This window comes from Argiope bruennichi, chromosome 6, assembly GCF_947563725.1.
Source record: "Argiope bruennichi chromosome 6, qqArgBrue1.1, whole genome shotgun sequence".
Lineage (NCBI taxonomy): Eukaryota > Metazoa > Arthropoda > Arachnida > Araneae > Araneidae > Argiope > Argiope bruennichi.
In genome coordinates this window covers 83,101,490-83,126,722 of record NC_079156.1, presented here as the reverse complement: position 1 = coordinate 83,126,722, position 25,233 = coordinate 83,101,490, and the positions used below count along the sequence as shown (strand labels likewise).

The 25,233-nt window shown below is 28.2% G+C and overlaps 1 protein-coding gene across 2 annotated transcripts in view; it reads left to right on the top strand.

Moving 5' to 3' along the window:
* LOC129971459 (protocadherin Fat 4-like) overlaps nucleotides 1–25,233 on the top strand; it is a 246,097-nt gene that overhangs the window by 164,665 nt on the left and 56,199 nt on the right. For both annotated transcript variants that reach the window (XM_056085239.1, XM_056085240.1), the window contains exons 19-38: nucleotides 393–704; nucleotides 2,784–3,023; nucleotides 4,268–4,528; nucleotides 5,317–5,419; nucleotides 5,519–5,646; nucleotides 7,101–7,225; nucleotides 8,523–8,701; nucleotides 9,670–9,908; nucleotides 11,024–11,207; nucleotides 13,657–13,796; nucleotides 15,160–15,453; nucleotides 16,541–16,890; nucleotides 18,578–18,752; nucleotides 19,495–19,784; nucleotides 20,612–20,831; nucleotides 21,793–21,900; nucleotides 22,027–22,170; nucleotides 22,576–22,716; nucleotides 24,200–24,316; nucleotides 24,651–24,741. In XM_056085239.1, coding sequence (XP_055941214.1) covers nucleotides 393–704; nucleotides 2,784–3,023; nucleotides 4,268–4,528; nucleotides 5,317–5,419; nucleotides 5,519–5,646; nucleotides 7,101–7,225; nucleotides 8,523–8,701; nucleotides 9,670–9,908; nucleotides 11,024–11,207; nucleotides 13,657–13,796; nucleotides 15,160–15,453; nucleotides 16,541–16,890; nucleotides 18,578–18,752; nucleotides 19,495–19,784; nucleotides 20,612–20,831; nucleotides 21,793–21,900; nucleotides 22,027–22,170; nucleotides 22,576–22,716; nucleotides 24,200–24,316; nucleotides 24,651–24,741 — 3,841 coding nt within the window. The remainder of the gene's footprint in view (nucleotides 1–392; nucleotides 705–2,783; nucleotides 3,024–4,267; nucleotides 4,529–5,316; nucleotides 5,420–5,518; nucleotides 5,647–7,100; nucleotides 7,226–8,522; nucleotides 8,702–9,669; nucleotides 9,909–11,023; nucleotides 11,208–13,656; nucleotides 13,797–15,159; nucleotides 15,454–16,540; nucleotides 16,891–18,577; nucleotides 18,753–19,494; nucleotides 19,785–20,611; nucleotides 20,832–21,792; nucleotides 21,901–22,026; nucleotides 22,171–22,575; nucleotides 22,717–24,199; nucleotides 24,317–24,650; nucleotides 24,742–25,233) is intronic.

Below are 25,233 nucleotides of genomic sequence, written 5' to 3'. Positions count from 1 at the left end.
ACAAATATTTTTTGTATATTCCCCAATTTTGACTGTTTTTAATTGTTTGATTATTTCGTGTTTCTTTTTTTTTAATCTTTAGCAAATTCAATGATTCCTCCTATTTATTACTGTTACTAATTTATGTTTATAAGTTATATATTTTTTTTATACATCTGATGTCTGATTCTATAATGTAATCCCCTTTTTTTAAGTTTGCTAATTTTGGTAAACTTCCATTTTTTGTGTACTTAATTAGCTCATAAAGAATTTTTTAAAAAAAGGCAAAAATTGATGTTATATCATGAATATTTATTAGTATATGGGAGAATATTAGTACTATATGTCTTATCCTGTGTCTTTACATCATAAATTCTTCGGGTATCTTATCCTGATTTTCCGTCTAATTACAGGCTCTTGATGGCGATTCCGGTCGAAATGCCATTGTCCGCTACAAAATCCTTGGCGAGCAAGCCCAAGAGGCTTTCGAAATCGACGAAGCTGGCAACATTTTGAGTAGAAGAAGGCTCGATCGTGAAAAAGAAGCTATGATTGATTTCCTCGTCGTTGCTTTTGATGCCGGTACACCTCAACTCAGTGGTACAGCAACGGTTGGAGTTCGAGTCGAAGATATTAACGATAGTCCACCATATTTCGATTCTGATACTTATGTTGTCAGTGTTCCGGAAGAAGAAACTCCACCATACACAGTTCACAAGATGCATGTAAGTTTACGTGTTTGAGTAAGTCTTTTCTACCAAAAAATACACTTGTTAAGTACGGGTCAGTTGCACGTTAAATCCGTCTTGACCAAACGTCCTCCCGCTGGTGTGGTGTGATGGGGACAGGAGGGTGCCATATCAGGTGTCGTCCTCGTCATCTGACCGCTGATCAAAATTACGAGGTCCGTCCCAAAATAGCCCAAGTGTTACTTCAAATGGTACGTTAATATAACTAAACCAATCTAATAAACCCTACCCCAATAACGAAAGATTTTAATTTTTTTAAAGAGTGTTATTTTTGAAATTAAAGTCATTAAATGCATTGGACATATTATTCTTTTCCATGGTAAGAATAATAATTTATTTACTAAATATACAGATAGGTTAAAAAATAAGCGCAATAAGTACTAATGGTTCTTTTTTTACGTTCAATATTATTTAAATTTATTTCCTTCATTATTATATAAAAATGAATGATGTACCAATAAAATAATTTAATTTTTAAAAGTCAGTTAGCAGAGATTTTATGAACATGAACAATTTTTTTGTGCGAATATAGTGAAAGTTTAACTCGCCTTTGAATGTCGAATAATGACATGAAATAATGAAATAATTGATGGATATTTGGCGACTGAAATGGATAAAATTGTCTGAGGCGACAAAAGCTCGGATTTATTTTTTCTAAACTTTAAATTTAATTATTTTAAATGCAGAAAACGGAACTTTAATTTAAAGGGTAGATTAATTCTTAAATATATTTGTAAACTTTTATTTTGACAAAAAAAGTATTAATATTGAGTGATTTTTTTCTGTAAATAATTAAAGGGTAAATACAGGACCCATCGGCTTAACAGATGTTAAACGGGAAAAGATGGGCCGCTTCGACCTATAGGCACTTTCCTAGAAGTACCTATGGAAATGACAGACCACCAAAGGGCAAAATTGCAAAAGAGAGCCGGCGCGTTAATATTTAGATTTTTCAGAATACCAAACAATGGAATTAACCCTTTCTAGGGTGGGAAGTATGCTTCTAACCAAATTTATCAATCTTTGTATGAATTTATGTAGGTTGACATAAGTTCTGACAATTTTTTTTAGACAGAAAGAAACTTATATGCTTTAGTTCTTTATTTTACACAAAATGATGTGTTTTGATTTGATACTTAATTATTAATTAACCAAATTTATTAATTAATCAAATTAAATTTATCTTATAAGCTAAATGAGTCCCTTTTCTTATTCTAATTTCAAGCCTAAAAATATTTTAACATAATATGACAAGAAAAAAATGGCCCTTTAAACGGTTAAATAATAGCCTATGAAAAAAGAAATAAAAATAAATAAATAAAAATAAAAAATAAGAAAAATATGAAAAAAATACGAAAAAAATGGAAATAGAAATAAATAATACAGCGGTAAAAAAATGGAGATAGAATAGAGTTGTAAAAAATAGTAAAAATATCAACATAAAATAGTACATAAAGCAAGAGAAACAGAATGATATCAATAGTTAGTGATGACTCATCATTGTTCAGTACTTTAGTGTGTGGTTTCTCAATAATCAGGAAGACAAATTTTCTGACAAATTGGAATTAATAATTTTAATAATTAATGGATAAGAATAATTACCAACTATATATCATGGAACATTTGGTATTTTACTGCGCATAAGAATGAATGAGTTACAAACTGATTAGCAAAAACACAAATTATGAGAAAATTAGCACAAAATTAAAAATATTTATTAATGCAAAAGATTTCAAAGTTTGAAACTGTTATAGGATTAATTTGCGGCATATCCCACAAAAAAAATTTATTCGGGTCTAACATGTTCAGTAAAATATTACATTACTGAAATAAATTATTTATTATTATTATTATCACTTGCACTAATTTATTTATAATAGTGACTTATTAAATGCCAAAGATAAACTTAACATTATACTCTGTGGAACTGTTTCTATTTTCTGATTAAAGAAATTTGCTTGCCAAGAAAAACGTTAAATAGAATTTACTTTTTACATAACAACAACTTATGTGAGCCAAAAACATAATTTATATTAAGATGACTTTTAATTTCAGGCCAAAGATGACGATACGGGTGAAAATGCTGTCCTCAAGTACCTAATCGTTGGTGGAAACGAAGATAAGATGTTTCAAATTGATGAAGATACTGGCGTGGTGACGACTGCAGATAAGCTCAACTATGAAAGGCAATCAGAATATGTTTTGCATGTCGCCGCAAGGAACGTTAAGCCCTTCCAAGGACCGCAAGCATCAGCGTTGGCTAACCCATTTGTCAAACTAGTCATTAAAGTCATGGTAAGCGTTATATTTTAAGTCTGTGGTTGAATCTATTTTTTCCGTTTAAAAATCCGTTATATGTTTGTTTTTTATGAAAAAAATTGTGAAAATAAGTTATTTTTCTAAGTTTAGTACTAATATCATTTAAAAATTCTGATATGATTTTAAAATAACAACAAAATAATTTTTTTAAGGTTTAAGGCGACTTATTGGATCGATTCTTTAAAAATGAATTAAATGATGAAAAATTTCTTTGAAATTGCAAGTAAATTAAATGCAAATATAAAATTGACTCGAACGGTTATCTACTAAATGTTCTTATTTATTAAGTGATAGTAAGAAAAATAATAATATTCATTGATAATGAATTAAAATAATGAATTAAAAAACAATTAAAGTATCAAAAATTTATGCATAGAATATGAATTTGTTATTGCTTCTATAGAAAGACTATATACACTTTCAATATATTTCCTCTATATAGAAAGTGTTAATAATATCGACTAATGTTACTTAATAATCTGATGCTTAACTGAATGCGTTATCAGTTTTAATATATATATGACAGCCATTTATGTAATGTACCTCATTTTTAATTTTGGGTGAACCGGAGTTTAACCCCCTTCTTCGCCAAGTTGCGATAACGCGCCAAAGCTGGCAATCTTTATTATGCATTATGATTGGACATCTGCTCCCTTGCTTTTCAACATTTCGCAAGACCGTTGTTGGCGAGTTTTGAAAATTTCGCAAAGCAGGGGGTTAAACTCCGGTCATACCTTAATTTTTCTTATACGAAATGTTAAGAAGCATTGTAATGATCAAAATGATTCGAATTCTAGATTTTAACGACTCTTTAAATTTTAGATTTAGAGAAGTCAATAAAATTCGTTATGTTATTCTGCGACTGTTCAATTGTAGTTCCTTGTCAAATGTAGTTCGGTGTCAACTGCCAGGCAAAAAAGTGTCTAAAATACATATACTCGTGATAAGTTCAATAAAGATATTAGATTAACGCCAATTGATCTATATTTCTTAACGATCATTCACCATTGCCATGCAAAATATTTGAAGTTTTGCCAAGGTCCAATTTTAACGGAGAAAGAGGAATAACCCCCTAATCGGAGGGTTCCCGGAGACCATTCCTATTGGTTATTTATAAATGCTATAAAATTAACATATCTGTCTGGTAACATTTATAATTTTGAGATGAATGTATTAGTGTCCAAATTGTCTTTCTACATATTTGACAATTCTTTTTTTAGGATGTCAACGACGAGTTAGTGGTCTTTGATCGCCAGTCCTACCAATTTAGAATCCCCGAAAATTTGCCTCGAAGTGAGCGAATCGGTTTCCTGAACGCTACGAATCTCCATAGAACACCAAAAGACCAGTCCATCATCTACTGGATTGGCGACGGAAACTCACAGGAAAGATTCTGGATCAACCCTCGATCCGGAGAGCTCGTGTTGACAGAAACTGTTGATCGTGATCCACCAAACAATCAACAAGTGTTCCAACTCAGGGTAAGTTCGTTGATTCTTTTATTCTGTAGGAAATTCTGTTAATTTTATTATTAAAAATATAAATTATGTTAATAATGTATTGGGAATATTATGGGAAATAAATATCGAATAGAGGTGGGTTTGTACTTATTCATTTGGGTCTTATTTTTAATAATTGCTAATTCAGTCCAAAATGTTGTGTTGATTATATAAAGTTTAAAATTCTTTCACGTTAATGTGAATTTATATTATTTTTCATAAAAAGTGAAATATTTTAACTCGTCATCCACACATTAAAAAAATAGCTATCTAGGCTGTTTTTAATGAGAAGAAAAACGCCTTTTATTAAAATTTAAAATTCCCTTACGTTTATTTATATTATTATAGTGAAGTTATAGTTATAGTGAATTTACATTATTTTTCATGAAAAATAAATAAAATATTTTAACTTTTCATCCTCACATTCAAAAAAATATCTATCTAGACTATTTTTAATGAGAAGACGAAAACATTTTATTAAAATTTAAAATTACCTTACATTAATATGAATTTATATTTTTTTTAATTAAAAGTGAAATATTTTAACTTTTCATCCACATATTAAAAATATTATATATCTCAACTGCTTTTAATGAGAAGAATAGCATTTTTTTCAAGCTTAATGCTTTAGAATGAATTTTAAAGTAGAATCGTTTTTAGTCCATTATTCATTCTAATTCATTTTATGATGCGGGATTTCAAAGATATGAATGAAATAGATTATATATTATTAAATATAGGTACCTTGATTTCCTAAAAATACTTTTCAGATTTTTGCAAGGGATCAACTCTCCAGCAACACTTTCAATACCAGCGTCCCTGTTGTCATAGTTATTGACGACGTGAACGACAACACGCCAACATTTGATGAAGGCAAGTAAATTTAATTATAAATAATAATCTTTGATCGAATTTTTGATAATATTAAGTTTAAATAAATGTCAATATCGAATGATTTGTTCTTTTTTATAGAACGATATGCTTTGGAATTGCCTGAAAACTTACCACTTGGTACTACTCTTCCACCATTTTTCCGAGCCAAGGACATTGATGCAGGACCTAATGGAAAAATCGAACGTTACTACACAAACGGATCTGACGTAAGTAACATTTGAGTGTGAGGGTATAGTAATGTGTGTATCAGAGTGATATATGATGAATAGGATCGTAGCTCTCCGAGTGGCCTCCTAAAAATTCACCTAATTGCTGTAGTTGTATTGTCTTTAAAGAAATAGAACATCCTTTTTAGATAGCTTTCTCGTTTCTCGAATTTGAAATAGTTTCAATGACATATATTTGTTTTAAAAATAAGCTGTATATATTTTGAATTTAAAGATAATAAAATTATATATGACAGTGACAAAATATGATAAAAATATGACAATTGAGAAACAATTTGTAAGACAAAACTTTTACTTTATTTCTAATTTTTATATAAGCAATGTTTGTTGTATAAGCAATGTATAAGCAATGTTTGTTTTATATAAGCAATGTTGCAATGTTTCCCCCCGATTATGAAAATTTATTTTAAAAATATTATTATTGTTTGCTACATGATTGTATCGATGTATGAAAATATGTTTATAAGGGTTTTAATAAAACCACTTTCTTTAGTAAATTTCAATGTGAGTACCTTTGATAACTCGAAGAATATTAAGACGATATTCCGATTTTTGCCAAGTATTGTCAAACATTTCAGCTTTCCTTTTCCTTTTCAAACATTTCGACTTTCAAACTAGACACAGCATCTGTGATCCTAATCCTGAGTATATCAATATTTTCAGGATATTGATATACAATGTTTTGACTAGATTGTTTACTATTTAATTTAAATATTTTATTTTAGTGAAAGGAACTATAATGTATATATCTTTAATTATCGCTTATATTTTGGCGATTATTGTAAGCCTTTCAATAAATAAATAATGGCTCTTTTCCCAGCGACTTTAAGGTACACCCTTTCAGTTAGAGTGGGGGGGGGGAAGGTCGTCGTGGAGCAGACCAAGACCAATATCCTCAGCTGGCATTGGAAAAAGTTTGCCTTTATGTAAATAAAGGCAAACTTTTGCTGCAGAGTTGACATTGAACATTTGAATTCATAAAACCAAAGAATACATTTAATTTTTTCCGTTTTCGAATCAAATGACAATCAAATCATCTTTGCATTCGTTGAGCTATCTGTTGGACTAGAAAGATGTAAAAATACAACTATTTCATAGTAAACATTTTGCAATATTATAATCAACAGTTCTTTTATAAATAAATTTTTGTAGTCAGAAAAAGACTTAAGACCACCCACACATCAGCAATGCAAGAACATAAGAAATCATTGAAAGCAAAGCAATCAATCAAAAAGAATTTTGATGTCTGAACATCTAATGGATTTTTTTTTCTATTAGAAGTTTCCATCCACTCTAGCTTGCTGAATCTAATTATCTGTAATTAATGTGATGTTCTTGAAAGACAAACCTACATAATATCATTTTTTCCAACAGAAAATTTCTAAAATAGCTTACGCCTTCTAACGGATTTTTCTTTATTGCTTTTTTTGCAGGATGTGTTCCTTGTGAACAATGCTACAGGCGCCATTACCTTGGTATCTAATTTGGACTATGAAGCTAATGATCAGCACGAGTTCACGGTCTTCGCCGTGGATGGAGGCCGTCCAGCCAGAATAGGGTATGTGTATCTTTTGAAGATCTTTTATGCAAATAATGCGGAGGGGGGGGGGATATAATAAAGAATCAACAATGGGAAAATAGGAGAAAAAGTTTTTTAATGGCTCTCTGTGGTCAGTCAGTTAATGTGGTGTCAGTATGTCGTTTGTACAAACAGGATTATATTTATAGTAGATGAATGAGACCATACAGCGAATGTAATTTTAACATGAAATATGAAAAAAATTACTCACAAACTCTGTAATGAAAAACGATAAGATTATGCAAGCTATCTAATGTCAAAAATGATGTTTATGGGTTTGTTGGCCTATTTACGACATCTTTGTTCTTGTGTTTAGTTTAATTATTCTTAAATATAATTTAATGCTAATAATTTTTATTAGATGTTAATGTTAGTAAATATTGTAAGTATTTAATACGTAATTTTGAAAATATAGAAAATACTCATTCGTCTATTATCTACTTTTAATATGTAATACGAAAAAGTTACCCGTAAATTCTGGGATGAAATATAATAAAATTGTTCAGATTATCTAATGTCAAAAAATGATGTTTATGGGTTTGCTGGCCTATTTAAGACAAGTTTGTATTTGTATTTAATTTAATCATTAATAAATCTAATGGAATGTTTATAACTTTTTGATAGATGTTAATGTTAATAAATATTGCTAATATTTAATGGATGATTGCTTCTTTAAAATGAATGAATGATTGATATTCATTATGAAGCAATTATTCATCGAATTATTTATTTTATTATGAGTTATTCACTATACAATTAAATTAAGTACTCCAATAAAATATTCAGGTTTATTTTTCTGATTGTCGGACTTTTTTTTGAAGATCTTTCAGAATTTTCAATGCTATCATAGTTATTTTTGAAGATACTTTAGAGTTTTCAATATTATCAGAGTTATTTTTGAAAATCTTTCAAAAGTTTTTCTTGATAGATATTGTATATATGAAAAAAACTAGGCAGTCATTTAGAAAAGATTAATATAGCATAGCAATGATATTAATTTTTATAAATCATTTACATAATTTAGTAATTGTAAAATAAATAAGAATATTAAAAACCATTTTGGAATCGGATTTGCATGACTTGCAGGTGATTGTATAAATTCTGTTTTTAAATTTTAATTATTTTTGTTAACATTTACGCATCGCATTACTATTTCAAAAAGTTTTGTGCATTCACTAAATTTTAGCAATGTTCAGTTTATAAGAAGATAAAGAAATGAAAAATTCCCAATTTTTATTTAAAATTTGATGAATTAAAAGATCAATTCCCATTTCAGTTCAGCGAATGTGGTAATTAAGGTTCAGAACATCAACGAGTTCGCCCCTGACTTTGTTGGCCTTCCATACGATTTCCGAGCAGAGGAAAATGCAGCCCGAGGAACAAAAATTGGTCACGTGAAAGCCTATGATGGAGATGGCGATAAAATCAAATACAGTCTATCTGGGGGAGATACTGGTAATATATTAATGATCACAAAATGTTTTTGAATTATATTTTCATAATTTTAGTTAATTTTTTTCTTTATAGTAATTATTTGATTTGATATATTTAACTTTAACTGATAACTTTTACTGATAACTGATAACTTTTTTTGATAACTTTTTATTTTTTGAGTTTGCATTTTTCATTTATTGGCAATAGTTGATACATAAATTCAGAATTTTCTTTTTGATTAAATTTCGATGCATGATATAAAAATCAAAATCAAACCAGCTGTTGTTTATAAGGAATGGTTAAAATTATTGACTTAATATATTTAGCTTCCACTTATATTAGTTATAAAATTATAAAAAAATAATAATAAAATACTGAATAAAATGTTACTGCTTTTAAATTAAAATTCAACCATTTGATGGTTTATTAGTTGATTAATTTATAAAAATTAATAACTCATAATTTTCTGTCTTCCCTTTCTACTTTACATTCTAAGAGTCTTTTTATTGTGTTATACTTTGTCTTCAAACGTTCTTTATTAAAGCGCGATTATATCATCACGAATATATTTTTATTTATATATTTCAAGGTGTTAAATTGTAGGAATGAAATTGGCCTTTTTATTGTGTTATACTTTGTCCACAAACTTTCTTTATTAAGGTACAATAATATCACCATGGATATATTTTTATTCACATATTTTAAAATGTTAAAAGTTTATTCAAATTGTAATGAAAAAAAATTGACTATAGAAATTCTCTACTATATATTTTCAAAACAAATTTGATTTGAACATGCTATTAGGTCATTATTCTAAAACCACCTGCTCTTTCACACTATTCATAAACAGTTGAGTCAGTTGTTTATTTTACTCAAAGTGCGTGACAACGTTTTTCTTGTTCTATTGTAACAATTATCTGATTCTATACCTTTGAAACATCTGCACGGTTTCATGCAATAACTGATTGTTGACACACTTTATTTTCCAGGCTTTTTCATGATCGACGAGGACACCGGTGTGGTTTACGTGAAGAAGGACTTGGATGCTCGGACGAGGTTCTCTTTTATTGCTAGAGCCACAGATGATGGAGTGCCACAGAATAATAGCATCGGTGTCCAAGTGAATGTTTGGGTTAGAGAAAGGAACGACCATCCTCCTGTATTTACCAAACTGTCGTACCATGGGACAGTGACTGAGAAGCAAGTGACAGAAAAGCCTGTTGTTAAGGTGGGTAGAACTTTCATAAGAACTTTATTGAAGCCGCAGCTACTTTTTATAAAGCAAGAATATAAATCTTGCATTGACGAGATCTGACTGAGCAAAATAAGAATTACAACATTACTAATAAAAAACTCACGGTTATTGATTTATGCTATGAAAGTAAATATAAATAAAGATAAAAATTTTAATATTTTAACATAATTTTTTATTATTATTTATTATTTTAGTAAGATTAATGTCTCTTTATAAAACTTAATGGGACTTTTTTTTGCGGAGGATTATTGGTTAGATAAAGAAGACTTTACCTAAATTGGCACCCCATCTTCAAAATTCCAATCCACATCATTAAGAGGATATTTGATCCTTAAATCAAATTGAGTGCGCATGAAACCTTTCGACGGTAGATTTTTTTATGAAAGTTCTGAATTTGGAACTGTCCAATTTCGAAACCCAATTTTTGATCCGAAGGCTACTACAGAATGCTGGCAGTTTATGAAATCAGTTTTAATTTTTGACTCCCATTCTATGCTAATGAAATTTTCTAAGCCTTTCCAAACACCCTATGCGATTAATTACTTATAAAATAGACTTTTACATTTAAAATAGATTTCAAAGGTAATACGTTAATTTTAGCTATTATCATGTGAAAACATGATGTTAATTTAGTTTGAGGTTTTTAAAGCCATAAAATGCACGGACAGAAAATTGGCCGTTTATCGCTTTTGATGCATCAATTTTCGCTTTTAGGTTATTAGAAAATTATAAAGAAGGTTGTTCACATTTGGCGGCTTATCATTTTAAACAATAAATAACTGGCGGCGTATCGTTTATAATAAAAGTTACAATTTAGCGCGAATGTCCGCTATGTACCCGATTCTCCTGTCTGGGCAATAAAGGGCAGGATCGTAAGAAGCTATCACCTAAAGATGTAGAGAGAAGAAAACAGCGATCAACGTAAAATAGCGAGGAGAGGTATCGAAAGTTGTATATATGTAATAATAATAATAATAATAATATAATTTTTATTTTGTAAATTAGTTAGAAAAAATTCAAAATGCAATTATAATCATTTCATCTGCATTTGAAAGTGATAGAAATACATCACAATTCTTCTCTTACAGGTCACAGCCATTGATCGCGATCTTCAAAATAACACAGTGACCTACAGCATAAAGAGCGGAAACGAGCAAGGTATTTTTGAGCTCGACCCCTCATCCGGTGAAATCTTTGTAAAACCTTCTGAAGCCCAAAGAGTAGACTATGACCAAACAAAATCCTACAGCCTACTCATCGAAGCCATAGATTGTAAGTAATTGGATAACAATCTTCATTGTAAGAATTTTTTTCTTTTCAGAAAGAAATTCGTTTTGGATTTCCAGAATTTCGTGGAAAAGAAATCTTTCTAGAATTTCGAAGGCGTTTTGATTTTTTCCTGGAGAACTCAAGGATATCTTTTGTTGAAAATAATCTAGTGCAAAAAGGAAATGGTTTTTCAACTAAATGAATCAGCTAGTCATTTTAATGGGGTTATTTTCACTTATATTTTAAATAATTTTTAAGTCATATTTATTACGATCTTTGTTTTTGTGGCGATTCTTTTTCTTATTTTATTTTCCTTTCACTTGTAAGTATATGAACTCTGAAGTGGTTTTTTTACGCATACTCTCTTGATTTTAAGGCAATGTAGATACAGTTAATGAAAATTCTTATTGCTAGCTTTAGAAGAAATATTTAATTTGATAAAAATAATGAATACAGGAAATCTAAAGTCAAATTATACAGCTTGCCACACACAAAGTTTAGCATTTATTTAGATTTTTTTATTCGCTGTTCTTTTCTGGAAATCAAAATCTCTTAGGATTTCTTCTAAAGATTGTAAATTTTAACAGATGAAGATTTTTTTATCCGCTGTTGCATTCTGAGAAACAAAATCTGTTCGATTTCTTCTAAAGATCGTGAATTTTAACAGATGGGCATTTTTTTTATTAGCTTTTGCTTTTTGAAAATCAAAATCTGTTCAATTTCTTCGAAAGGTGTTAAATTTTAACAGGCGAAGATTTTATTTTCATTCGCTGTTGCTTTCTGAGAATCAAAATCTGTTCAATTTCTTCTAAAGGTAGTAAATTTTAACAGATGAGGATTTTTTTATTTGCTGTTGAATTCTGGGAATCAAAATCTGTCCGATTTCTTTTAAATACGGTAATTTTTAACAGGTGAAGTTTTTCTTTTTACTCGCTGTTGCTTTCTGGAAATCAATGAGCGAAAAAAAAAAACTCTTCCTTTTTATTATTCATTGATGAATATGGAAAAGCGATGCCCTGAGAAAGTATCACTGGGAAAACTGGATTTAGATACAGGTAAAAATAGAGTCGATTGTGCTGAATAGAAACGAGGACGGCTTACTGGATGCTTTAGATCAGACAACTGATTTTGGTCGTTTTTTCCTGCTATGACATAAATGAGGTAGTGAAATGTTTAGAATTTTTTTTTATTCGAACTGGTTTTTAAATATCAGGAATTAGAGTGATATTTGAAGAATTCTTCTTTGTTATATCCGTGCTGATAAAAAAAAATATTTGAAGCAGTTAAAAAAATGTATTATTGATTTCGTATTGCGTAATGTTATGCGTTTTTATTTCCTTAAGAATGATCATTTGCTTTTAAAGACTAGAAGATTACCTGTTTTTAAACATAATGATTGATGAAATTCTTGGATTTGTGAAATGAACAAGAACTACATAACCGCAAATACTAATATTAGAATTTTATTTAGAATATGAAAAATTTTTCTATTAGGAAGACGAAATTCCAATTTCATTTTTATACAAATGATATTTATATAAATTACGTTTGCATTTTTGCATAAAATAAATCAAAATTTAACCAGTTAATATTCAATCACATATGAATTCTTATTTTTCGGTTCTGTAATCATTTCCATATTTTTGTTTAGCAAAATTATACTTTTCATGAATTTAAATTCCGAATGGACTATGTAATTTTAATGTAAATTTGATTAATTGTGTAATTGCTGATAATCTATACAATACAACCAAAAAAAGATGTTATTATTTTGTTATGACTATAAAAGATCTTGTTAGCAATATCTTTTATTAAATATTATCTTTCATCTTCAGAATTAATTGTTTCTATCACCATATGGCTCCCTCATTCACTGCTGTGGATTTTATAATGAAAATACGTGATTAGAAGCAACTTCGGAGTTATTTTTAATCTTTTTGTTTCTCTCAAAAAGTTACTTTTTTTTAAAAAAAAAAAAAATATTTTTCCGAATATTTGTCTTGTTAACAAATGAATAATTCAAATTTCATATTACACATGTAACACACATGACACCAAACAGAGGTAAATTCCCATAAAATAAAGTAGATTTAAATTAGTTTTAGATTTAAATCCATTGTAGCATTTGGATGAGTATAACTTTTTAATAATTCTAAGTAGGGCAGTAAGTGCCGTCTACATTCATGCTGAATATTAAATAAAAACAGGTGGTTGTGGCTTAACTAAAAATATGTATATATATATGTAGACTACAGAAAATTGCATGATAATTAACTAGTTTGAAAGTTACGAGTCTTTAAAAGCCAAATTATAATAGAAAATATATTTCTGTAATATGAGGCTAGATTTGATTAAACGAAATTAATGAAGTCTAATGCCATTTTTTAATTAAATTACCAATGCCATTAAAAAAAACTGATACATATTTCTTACGAACTGACTTTTCTTGCAGCTCATACTACATCACTCTACGGATTGGCTATGGTCACCATCGATGTTATTGATACCAATGATCATCCACCAGTGTTCTCCCAAATGTCATATTCAGCCTCTCTTGCAGAAAACCTACCTGCCGGTCACTGTTTCCTACAGGTAATCATGGTTTCCGCAGTGGAAACTTCAGCTAAATTTGAAATATTCTAATCTAAAGCAAAAGTATATATTGCCTTTGATTCGTTGCTTGCTGTAGGTAATCATAGTTTCCGCAGTGGAAACTTCAGCTAAATTTGAAATATTCTAATCTAAAGCAAAAGTATATATTTACTTTGATTCGTTGCTTGCTGTAGGTAATCATAGTTTCCGCAGTGGAAACTTCAGCTAAATTTGAAATATTCTAATCTAAAGCAAAAGTATCTATTGATTTTGATTCGTTGCTTGCTGTAGGTAATCATAGTTTCCGCAGTGGAAACTTCAGCTAAATTTGAAATATTCTAATCTAAAGCAAAAGTATCTATTGATTTTGATTCGTTGCTTGCTGTAGGTAATCATAGCTTCGGCAGTGGAAACTTCAGCTTAATTCGCAATATTCAAATTTAAATCAAAAATATTTATTATATTTGATTTACTGCTTCTTACAAGTCTTTATGATTTCTATAGTGGAAACTTTGGACGAAACGAAATATTGAAATTCAAATCAAAAATATTTATTATATTTGATTTAATGCTTCTTACAAGTCTTTATGGTTTCTATAGTGGAAAATTTGGACGAAACGAAATATTGAAATTCAAATCAAAAATATATATTGCCTTTGATTATTATTGTTCATTTAGTAGTTTGATTTTTATTTGATACTGATTTATTCAGTATTCGCATTTATAATGATACAATATATATAAATTTTAAATTAGAACAAAGTTTCTAAAATTATTTTTTTTCTTATAGTATATAGTTAAATTTAAAAAGAGAATATTGTTTTTCCCTTTTTTTAAGAATATTTTGCGCATACGAAAACTCAAAAAAATGTTTTAGACAATATAAAAAGAATTATCTTTTGATGGTTAAAATTATTTTTTTCTGTTATATGTGAACTGAACTTGTGAATAATTTTATTGTACACCATATAAAAAATAATGTCTTATGAATAATAATGTAATATAATAAATAAGCACACAAATTAAAAAAAAAAAATTTTTTTTCTGGAATTTTTAGTAAACGGCAGCGAAATCTTTATATTATATATATATGAAAAGCATTTAATACAAAAATTGCTTTATTACAAAAATGTTTTATTTTATTTAGATTTTTAAGAGAATTACGATTTTAATTATTTCTTGTATATTCGACACTCAAGGAAAATTTTAAAAACTTTTTTAGATAATATTTAAAAAAACATTAAAAAAATTAAAATTAAAAATATTTTATTCGGTTCAAAATGTTTTATTCGGTTTTATGTAAAAGAAAAAAATATCCAAAAATGGTTCAGTTTATTAATGCCTTGTAAATACTTATTCATAGATCCATGCTAAAAGTGGAGATTCTGTGGACACTTTGTCATATGCTGTTGACCGTAATACTATTCCATTCACTGTCAACCCCAAAACTGGAGATGTGTGCACAAAACAAGTATTGGATAGGGAAGAGAAAGACACTTACGAATTTGTCGTTATCGCATTGGATGGAAGGTACGAGACGAAATCTCCTGTTGTCATTCGAATCTTGGATCAAAATGACAATCCACCAAAATTTGAACGTGAACGATATTACGTCAGCATTCCTCCACATTCGCAAGCTGGGCGCACAATCATACAGGTGAGTTTTATTCAAGAATTAGGGAAAGTTTTATTTTTCATATTTTATTTAGACTTTTAATTGTGCTAAATTTGTGACGTTATATTAATTTAATAAGAGACGTTATAGTTTTTATTTTAAATATGTGGTTTATTTATATTCATTAAAGGTTTAAAATTTATTGAGTAATTGCATAAAAAATGTTTTTATTAATAATTTAAAGAATAAAACGATTTTTAATTTTATTTTTCAAGTAAATGGATATCTGATATTATACTAAATACTGTTTGACTGTTGATATAAAACAAAAATTTGTGTCGTGCTGCCATCTATCGAGACTTTATTCTACTACATTTGATACCTGTGATTATATTGATCCAATTTGAAATGCAGTTGTTTATAAGGAAAAGATGTAAAATAAATAAATAAATACATTGACAAATCAATAAAGAGAAAAAAAAATTCTTTTCATTTCTATGGATTTATATAAAAAAGTGAATGAAGTCTTAGTATATGATTTAGATTTTTTTTTAAAAATGCAATCAGCATATAAACAAAATTTGAAAATATGTATTGTCAACAGATTTTGAAAACTTTTATTATGGTTTAAAATTATTTTTAATCGAAATATATTCTTTAAAATATTTTTTAATCAAATATTCAAATTCTCTTTAAAAATAATGATTGATGAATTAAAACTGCGAATTTAACACTTTTTTTAAAGATTTCATAGATAACGCCTCTACGCGTAAAAAACATACAATTTATATGCTATATTTTAAGTACGAAGACATCAGAAAACACTCATCTTCAATAAAAGGACGTCGATGTCATTATAATATGTTTCGTTCATTTAATTGCATTAACCATACAGTTTTAATTAAAAAATATGCATTTAATTATTAATATGATTTAAAAATAATTATTTCATTTTGATTTAATATAATATCGATATATGAGTACAGTTATAAAACTTCTTTTATAGTCAATTAATACTACAGATTTGAAAGAGGTTGAATTAAATTTAGCATTCAACTTGTTCATAGTTGAATTCAAGTTAATATTACATAATTGTAAAATTATATGTTCTTAAATGCACTTTCTACAGGTCTTGGCTACAGATCCTGACACTGGCAGCAACGGCGAAGTGACTTACTGGATCAAAAATTCTCATGGACACTTCGAAATTGATTCTCAAACTGGTCATATTCGATTGTCTTCTGTTCTCCCCACTCCAATGCAGAAGAACATGACATACGAAATGGAAATTTTCGCTAGAGATCACGGCACAGCATCGAACATTGGGAAAGCCACCCTTGTCGTGAGAGTGTCCAGCACCAGAAATCACCCTCCTAAATTCGAGAAGTTTGGTTATAGAGTTGCTGTAGATGAAAATGCCGCAAATGTAGATTTGTTAACAGTACATGCTTATGATCCAGACAGTGGGCCAGCTGGAAGGTATGATAGACAATGCTTTCAGTAAAATATATTATATTTTATTATGAATGATTTTTTTTACTTGATATATATTTATTTCAGTTTGTCAAGGAAAAAAATGCAAAATAAATGAGGATTTCATTAACTTATTAGTATTTATTTTCGCCTCTTGTTTAAAAGTAAAAATTTTAATTAAAAATATTATTTAAACAAATATAATTTTTAATTGTGTTTTGAAAATTTTGTAATTTAAGAAAAGTTTGATTTATATTCATTTAATTTTTTTTAAGGAAAAAAAATCAAAATGACTATGTATTTTATTAACATATTAGTGTTTGGTTTCTCCTTTTTGCCTAAGAAAGGCAAAATTTTAATTAAAAAAATATTATTTAAACAAACATAATATTTTAATTGTGTTTTGAAAAGTTTGTAATATTTAAATCAAAACGCCCTTTTTATTTGCATTAACAGTTTATATTTCATAAAATGGAAACATTGAAAATAATGAATTTCATTTATGATGAAGTTCACCAATTATATTATTTAAAATAACTTTCAAATAAATAGGAAGTAAAGACAGATTTTAAGTCTCAAAAATACTTTAAAAAGTTTTAAAAAATTAGCATTACTTCACAAATAATAAATTAAAAAAATTATTATTAACGAAATTAAAACAATTAATGTTGGACGTATGTAGAGTTTCATACATGTTTTCCCAAATAAATGTGCACCTATTTCTTAGAAATTCTTTTCAAAATGTATTATTGTGATCAAAAAGTGTCGGGAATATCTAATTTAAAATGCATGAGGCTAAAAATCGCTTGTAAGATTTTATGAAATATTTTCAAAACTTATATGTAATTCTGGTAACATACAATATTTTATTTTATGTTATTACCTAATAAATTTATCATTAATGAAATAAAAATTTTAACTTCGTCGTTTTTCAAAAATGGTGAATGTAGAGTAAAGAAATGCCCATTACATTTTTTCCCACAATGCAAATTTTCGGTACAAATATATATGAAGCGTCACAAAAAGTATTAAAGATCATTATTTATCAAAAACATGTGTATCTGAATTAAATAAAATGTTTATAGAAGGTAGAGGAGTTGTCACATATGAATTACTTTCTGTCAGACCTTCTAATCGTCAATATGTCGATCAAATCAGTGAGTTGTGCTTAGTGATTTTGTTTAAAATATTAGAGAGTTTATCAAAAAGTTTCAATTTCAAAATGACTTAAATTGTATGGAAATAACATATGATCATCACCATGATAATGTACCTTTTCATAATGCCAATATCAATCGAGAATTCTTCACAGACGATTAATTAAATGGACATATACAGGCTCCGCATTCACCTGATATAGCACCTTGGGACTATTTTTGTATTTTTCAGTTGAAACTGTCTGTTTGTAGTCGTTTTTTGTGCCGCTTTTATGCAAAAATAAAAAAAACAATCGTCAGAAATTGTAAAGTGAGTTTCACGAAAACGACTTTAATGCGTGTTTTAAGTATTGGAAAAATGTTGGCTAAAGTGGATTACATTCGAAGAAAAATATTGAGCAATAAATTGTTTCTTTTTGTTTTAATCCACCATTCCTTATACTTTTTTTATCACATTAGTATCTCCTTTGCTCTAAATTTAAGTTGTTTTTAATTATTTCCAAATTATAAAAACAATTTTTGATTTCCTTCTATAGACTGAGATACAGAATCGTACGATCGACTAGAAGAGAAGCTTTCAGAATTGACGGAACTAGTGGAAGAATTACTCTTGTGACACCTTTGGACTATGAGAAGACCAAATACCTGGAGCTACTAATCGAAGCTCGAGATGAATCTAAAGAACCCCAGTTTGCAACTACTGTTGTGCAGGTAGAATTTTGTTTCTATCTCGCAACTATTTGATTTTTATTAAAATAATTTTTTTAAGTCTGTTTTTTGTTTATTATAATTTTAGAGGCAGTATATCATTTTTTAAAAATTTAAGTTTAAGTTCAAATCATTAATTAAATCTTATAACCTAATAATAAAGAATATAAGAAGCGGGAAAATAAATTATTTGATAGAGTATAATGAATTTATTTAATAATATATTTAATAGAATATAATGAGTTATTTAATAGAATACAATGAATTATTCAATAACTTATTTTATAGAATATAATGAGTTATTTAATAGAATACAATGAATTATTCAATAACTTATTTTATAGAATATAATGAATTATTTAATAACTTATTTAACACAATGTAATGAGCTATTTAATAACTTTTTTAAGGGAATATAATGAATTATTTAATAATTTATTTCATAGAAATAGTGTAAATTAACAATATTTTTATTAAATTAATTTTGACCGCCATCATACTGTTTGTTTACACAATGTAAAAGATTTTATTTATTAAACTAACTTATTTTTAAAACTAACTTTTTAAGTAATTGCCACGAAATTTTCACTAAAAAATCTTTTATATATGTATATTTTTTTTTTTGCGAATAAAATTAGAAGAAATTTTTTTTTAGTAGTTTGGATTTCTATAGAAGAAAAAAAATTACGCTATTTCTTTTATGTACTTAAATTTTCAACTAATTAACATACGGTTTTTATCACAGGTCTCCATTAATGATTTGAATGACAACGCTCCCGAATTCTTGGCGCTACCTCATCTTCTCAGAGTCCCACTGTCCACTTCCCTGTCCGAAGTTGTGTACACAGTGAAGGCCATCGATGCCGACAGTACAGCTGGCGGAAATAATCTCATTACTTACGAACTCCAACCACCCAGCAGCCAATTTTCCATCAACAAGAAAACTGGACAGATAACTCCCAGCACACCCCTCAGCCCAAGTACGGAAACTTTGAGGATCAAGGCAACGGATGGAGCCAATATTCCTTTGTCCAGGTTAGTCAATTTATTATATTTGTAGAAGCAATTTTTACTCTGTGACAATTTAAATTTCCGAATGTATTCCATATTTTGTCATTTGTCTTTGAATAGTGATGTTTCTTTAATTTTGACATGAGCAGAGCTGCATAAGATATTTTAAAGTTATTGTTGAATTTCTATTAATCCAAAGTTTTTATTTTGAAGTAACAGGTTTTTAATTTTTTCAAACTTTATATCAATTTTTAAGTTTTATTCAATCTAATATGTATCTTGTTAATGCCGGAACATTGGTTCATAATATACTTCAAAATATACTTATTTTTCTATTTGGGGAACAGTTATCTTTATATAAATAACTGATTTATTAAAAAGAGAAATAAATTAGTCATTCAATAATTTATTAAAACAGAAATAAATTAGTCATTCAATAATTTATTAAAACAGAAATAAATTAGTCATTCAATAATTTATTAAAACAGAAATAAATTAGTCATTCAATAATTTATTAAAACAGAAATAAATTAGTCATTCAATCATTTATTAAAAGAGAAATAAATCAGTCATTAGTTTCTATTTTAGTCATTTGCATCAGTTTTTCTTAAGTCTTAACTAATGACTTCTCTATTGACAGTATAGTCATTAATTTAATCTTCAGAAAAAATGCTTTAGAGTGAGTTAGCATTAGCAATTAGAGTAAATGACATAGTCATTAGACTCTAATGACTAGTTTAATCTCTAAAGTTGCATTTGGTGAGTAAATGAGTGATTTATTACAAAAGAAACAAACAATTTCTTTTACTTATAATGTTATATAACTAAAATAACGACTTTCTTCATATTAGCACTGTGGATCTTTTGGTCGAAGTTTACAAAGATACCATTGATGACCCAACGCCTGTCTTTACATCTGTTCAGTACTCGGTGAATGCTGACGGTGTTCTAGAAGCCGGTACTACTGTCCTGGACGTACGCGCAACAGTTCCTAACGGTAGTCCTGTTTATTATAACATCACCGGCCCTGAGGATACTCTCATTCGAGGATTCAACATTGACAGGGAAACAGTAAGTGGATTCTATATCAGTTGATTTAATTAAGAATGATTTTTTTTAAAAATTATTTTTGGTAATTAAAATTTTGCAGATAGTTTTACATATTATAGAAGAATTATTGTAGATTAAACTAAATATTGCAATTTTTTTTATTATTATTTTTGGTGTCTAAAATTTCGCAGACAGTTTTAAATGTTATAAAAGAATATTTTAGATGAATATATATATAATTAATGAAGAGAAAACAACGTTGAAATTTCGTTTCAAGATTTAAATAGGAATCTTTAGTTATTGGTTAAAAAACCCATCGCTTTCTTATTTAATTCTATGGTTCAAAATGGGTTTTGTCTCACCCTTTTATATTTTTATGTATTTTTCTGTAAAAATAAAATGATTGTTGTAGATAAATCTTCTAGTTGTGCAAAAAGTTTCTAAATCTTACTTAAAATTATAAATTTAGATTTTCGTTTATAAACAATCGAAAAACGAAATGCCATTTTAATTTCTTTTACTTTTTAATATTATTTTTGCTTTTAGCAATTGCTATGTTAAAGCGGTGTAAAGAGCTGAAAATAAAAAAACACTGACTGTCCTTTAGGACTGACATTTTCTTCTGTTAGCAGAGGAGTGTGTAGTGAATGATTAATCATTACAATTTGGTGACAACTACTCTTTATCTCTGTTATTAAAAAAAAGTCACCAATTACTTGTATTCTTTTAAATATAACATCCAATTTTGCTCATTACTATGTAGATAATGAATGTACTAGCTGTGAATTACTATATAGTGAACGTACTACTGTGCTAGCTGTGAATTGGTATGTAGATAGTGAAATACTATGTAAATATGTGAAATGAAATTTTAATCTCAACTTTTGCGGAATTTTATCATTAGCATCACCTGCTAATTCAGTTGGCAAATGAAAACTATAGAACTTTGCAGACAAATACATTTTTATATTCTCTATTGTAGGGTCGCATCACCACTACGACTCGACTATCTGCGGAACAAGAAACTTTGTATCATTTCCTTGTGGCAGCCTCTAACAGAAATGACGCATCCAAAGGAGTCGAAGCTGGGGTATGTCATCTCACTGTGCAAAATGCGATAATCCCATTTTTGATAAGAGAAATTATATTTTCTTTATTACTGAATTTCTTCTTTTTTCCGTCTGTTTTTCACGAATTCTTTGCTTTTCTTCAATAGGTTGTCGTACAGCTCAGTGATGCCAGCATCCGTTGTCCAAAGTTCCCATTTTCTGAATATTTCACTGCTATACGTGAAAATGCACCTCCAGATTCAGTTGTGCTTCCCTACCTGCAAGTCGAAGATGCTCACATATTTGATAGAGTATGTATCATTTTCTCACAAAAAAAAATGAACATTTCTCTTTAAATCTTAAATTTTAAATAAAAAAGTATTTTTGATAAATATTGTTTATTATTTTGCAATTTCTAACCAAATTATGGAGGACAATTCAAACGATAATTTCTTTTTTGATACTCTTGGATTTAATGTTAATATATAATATTTATATAATGTGTTACATTTTTTATATTTATATTATATAATATTAATTTATATAATACATAATATTTATATAATATATAATATTTGATATGTTCATATGTTTTTTCTTCAAACTATGTGTGCATTTCACATTAAATCTTTTTTTATAAATTTCTGTCATTCTGTAGATGATGATAAATAGTAAATGATAAAGCATTTTTAATAAATATTGTTATTATTTTGCAGTTATCTTACCAAATTACGGAGGACAACTCGAACGACAATTTCTTCATTGATACTCTCGCATTTAATGTTTCTGCCAAAATCAAGAAACCCTTGGATCGAGATACCATGCCTATGACTCTCCAAGGAATGTACACATTAACTGTAAGTATTTTCTTTTAAGTCCATACTGAAGAAAAAATTTCCATATTATTGAAAATTACTGTAAATTTTTTATTGTAGTTGAACAATAGATAATAATTATAATAATAAAAATTATGAAAACTGCAGAGTATTGGAGAGACGTTGTATTATATTATATACATAATGCTTACAAAGCCAAACTTTTCGACTCTAATAAGCATACATTCGTCCGAGAAATCAGACTTTGTTTACCTATTGGGTAAATAAAACATACTTTCATATGGATCATCACTAAAAGAACCGATTTTACATGGGATTTAAAATTTTAATCATACACAAATCGGTTAAGAAGGGTTAAATTTTTAACTTCCAGTTTGATATGTGGTTAAATCCCTTTTATCATTATGAAACATATTAAATGAATAGGAATTATAATTTTATGTTGCTGTTTCTTATGGAACTTGCCATGGACAAGCTCGCTGTTACGAAGACAGCGATTTAAGCCGGTGGGGGAGCGTCTCTTGTTTTTATAGTAGCGCCAACCAGGGCCAAGAGTACGACTTAGCTACTCACGCGTTACATTCGCTTGCACGACCCCTTTTTATAGGGACTGGGACTCGAACACAGGACGCCAAGATCACGGGAAAGACGCGCTACCCCTATGCCAGGACGCCGTCATAACTTTTATTAATTATTCATATGAAAGTTTAGTTTGTATTAAAAGTTTCTACACAAGTTAAAAATTATTTTAAGAGCTACTATTACTATCGCACATGGATTTAACAGGGATTCTATTTAATAAACTCAACCATAGTCATGTATGTTATCCACATCCATTTTTATCAATTGTTCCAATCTCTTGTTTTTCCTTCCTCTGTCTGTTTACTTTATTTTCTAGATTTAATGCTTGATTCACTGAGATCAGAGTCAATGGATTCTTCATGTGTACTTTGATGCATCCATTACAACAAAAACAATATTTATGAACATGAGCAATCTAATATATTGACAATAATAAGCTATGTTGTTGCGAAGATGACAAGTCATAACAGTATAGTTTAGCAAGTGAATAAGCAATTTCTTGTTCGGAATTTCAAAGTACATCAATGGAAAGATGTTAAACGCATAACATATCGAAATTACACTAATGGGTGGATATTTGATACATAACAGGTTAATTAGGACGCCATGAACATGTGATAGATATCAGGAATACATCTTGGGTTTGTGATTTTATGAACCCACTGTTGACACTGCCTTCATTGATTGATTATACCTCGGTCCATAAAAGCGTCAGAGCATAGAACACAAGATAACTGATGACAAAAAAGGGATATCATCAGTTTCATTAAGAAAGAAAAAAAGTTTGAACTGTTTATTCGCTACAAGTTAATAATTTAGCTTTGCAAATATTGGAAAAGTGGGAAAAATTATTTTACGTTATAATGTATATTTATTTTTTACTTTTTCTTAAAATTTTAGTAAAATCTCATTTTTTTTGCAGGTGACAGCCAGCAACCAGAGATGTTCTGGAAACACCAGATTGAATATTTTCGTTGAAGACGTCAATGACAACAGTCCAGTGTTTGAAAAGAAAGATTTCCTGGTTGAAGTGAAAGAAGTAAGAAAAATTATTTAATTCTATTTTATAGAAGTTTACATTTTCCATGGGTTACCAAAAGTTTGTTTGTTGTGTGTTGTCAAAACCACTCTCTATTTTAACAAAATTCTGTTCCAATTTTTGAATATTCAATTTACAAAGATAGTAACTGATTGGTTTACAAATATAATCCGTTCAAAGACGATTTTTATTTTATGAAAGGTTAATTAATTGGTCAATGACTTACCAAGACTAATAATAAATCATTGGCTATCCAGTTAATTTAAAATGTTACTAAAATATTTCTCCCCGAATTGTTTTTCACTAACTTATTTTATGTATTTTATTTGCAAAGAATGCTCCTCCTGGTCATGTTGTTGTGCATTTGACTGCTATGGACAAAGATGAACTGGATATGAACAAATTGAGATATTTTATCATTGATGGTAAGTGTTGTGATTTAAAAGATAATGGTTGTATTTCACTTTTAATGTGATGAACGTAGTCAAATGCATTAGATTTTAAAGTTAAAAAAAGAAATATTTTTGTTGATAAGATTATTTAACTTAATATTAACTTTTTATCTGAACATAGTTTTAAGATTTCGATATTTTTTTTTTCAAATTCCTCACTCTCTATATATGGTTTGAACATTTAGAATGAAAAAAAAATATATATATATTATAACATTTTTTAAAAAAATCCTATGAAATGTTTGTACGATAAACTAAAAATTGTTGTTTTAATAAAATGTATCTTTGAAAATATATCTTTTAAAATATCAGAAATATACTTTTAGATTTCATTGAAGCTTATTATGATAATATTTAGTAACGATGACTTAATTCTTCTTATGAGGAAAAATATAAGTTTTTTTATTTGATAATATTTGTTTCTTCTATCATTTCTTTAAGTTGCTGTTTAGTTTGATATAGTTA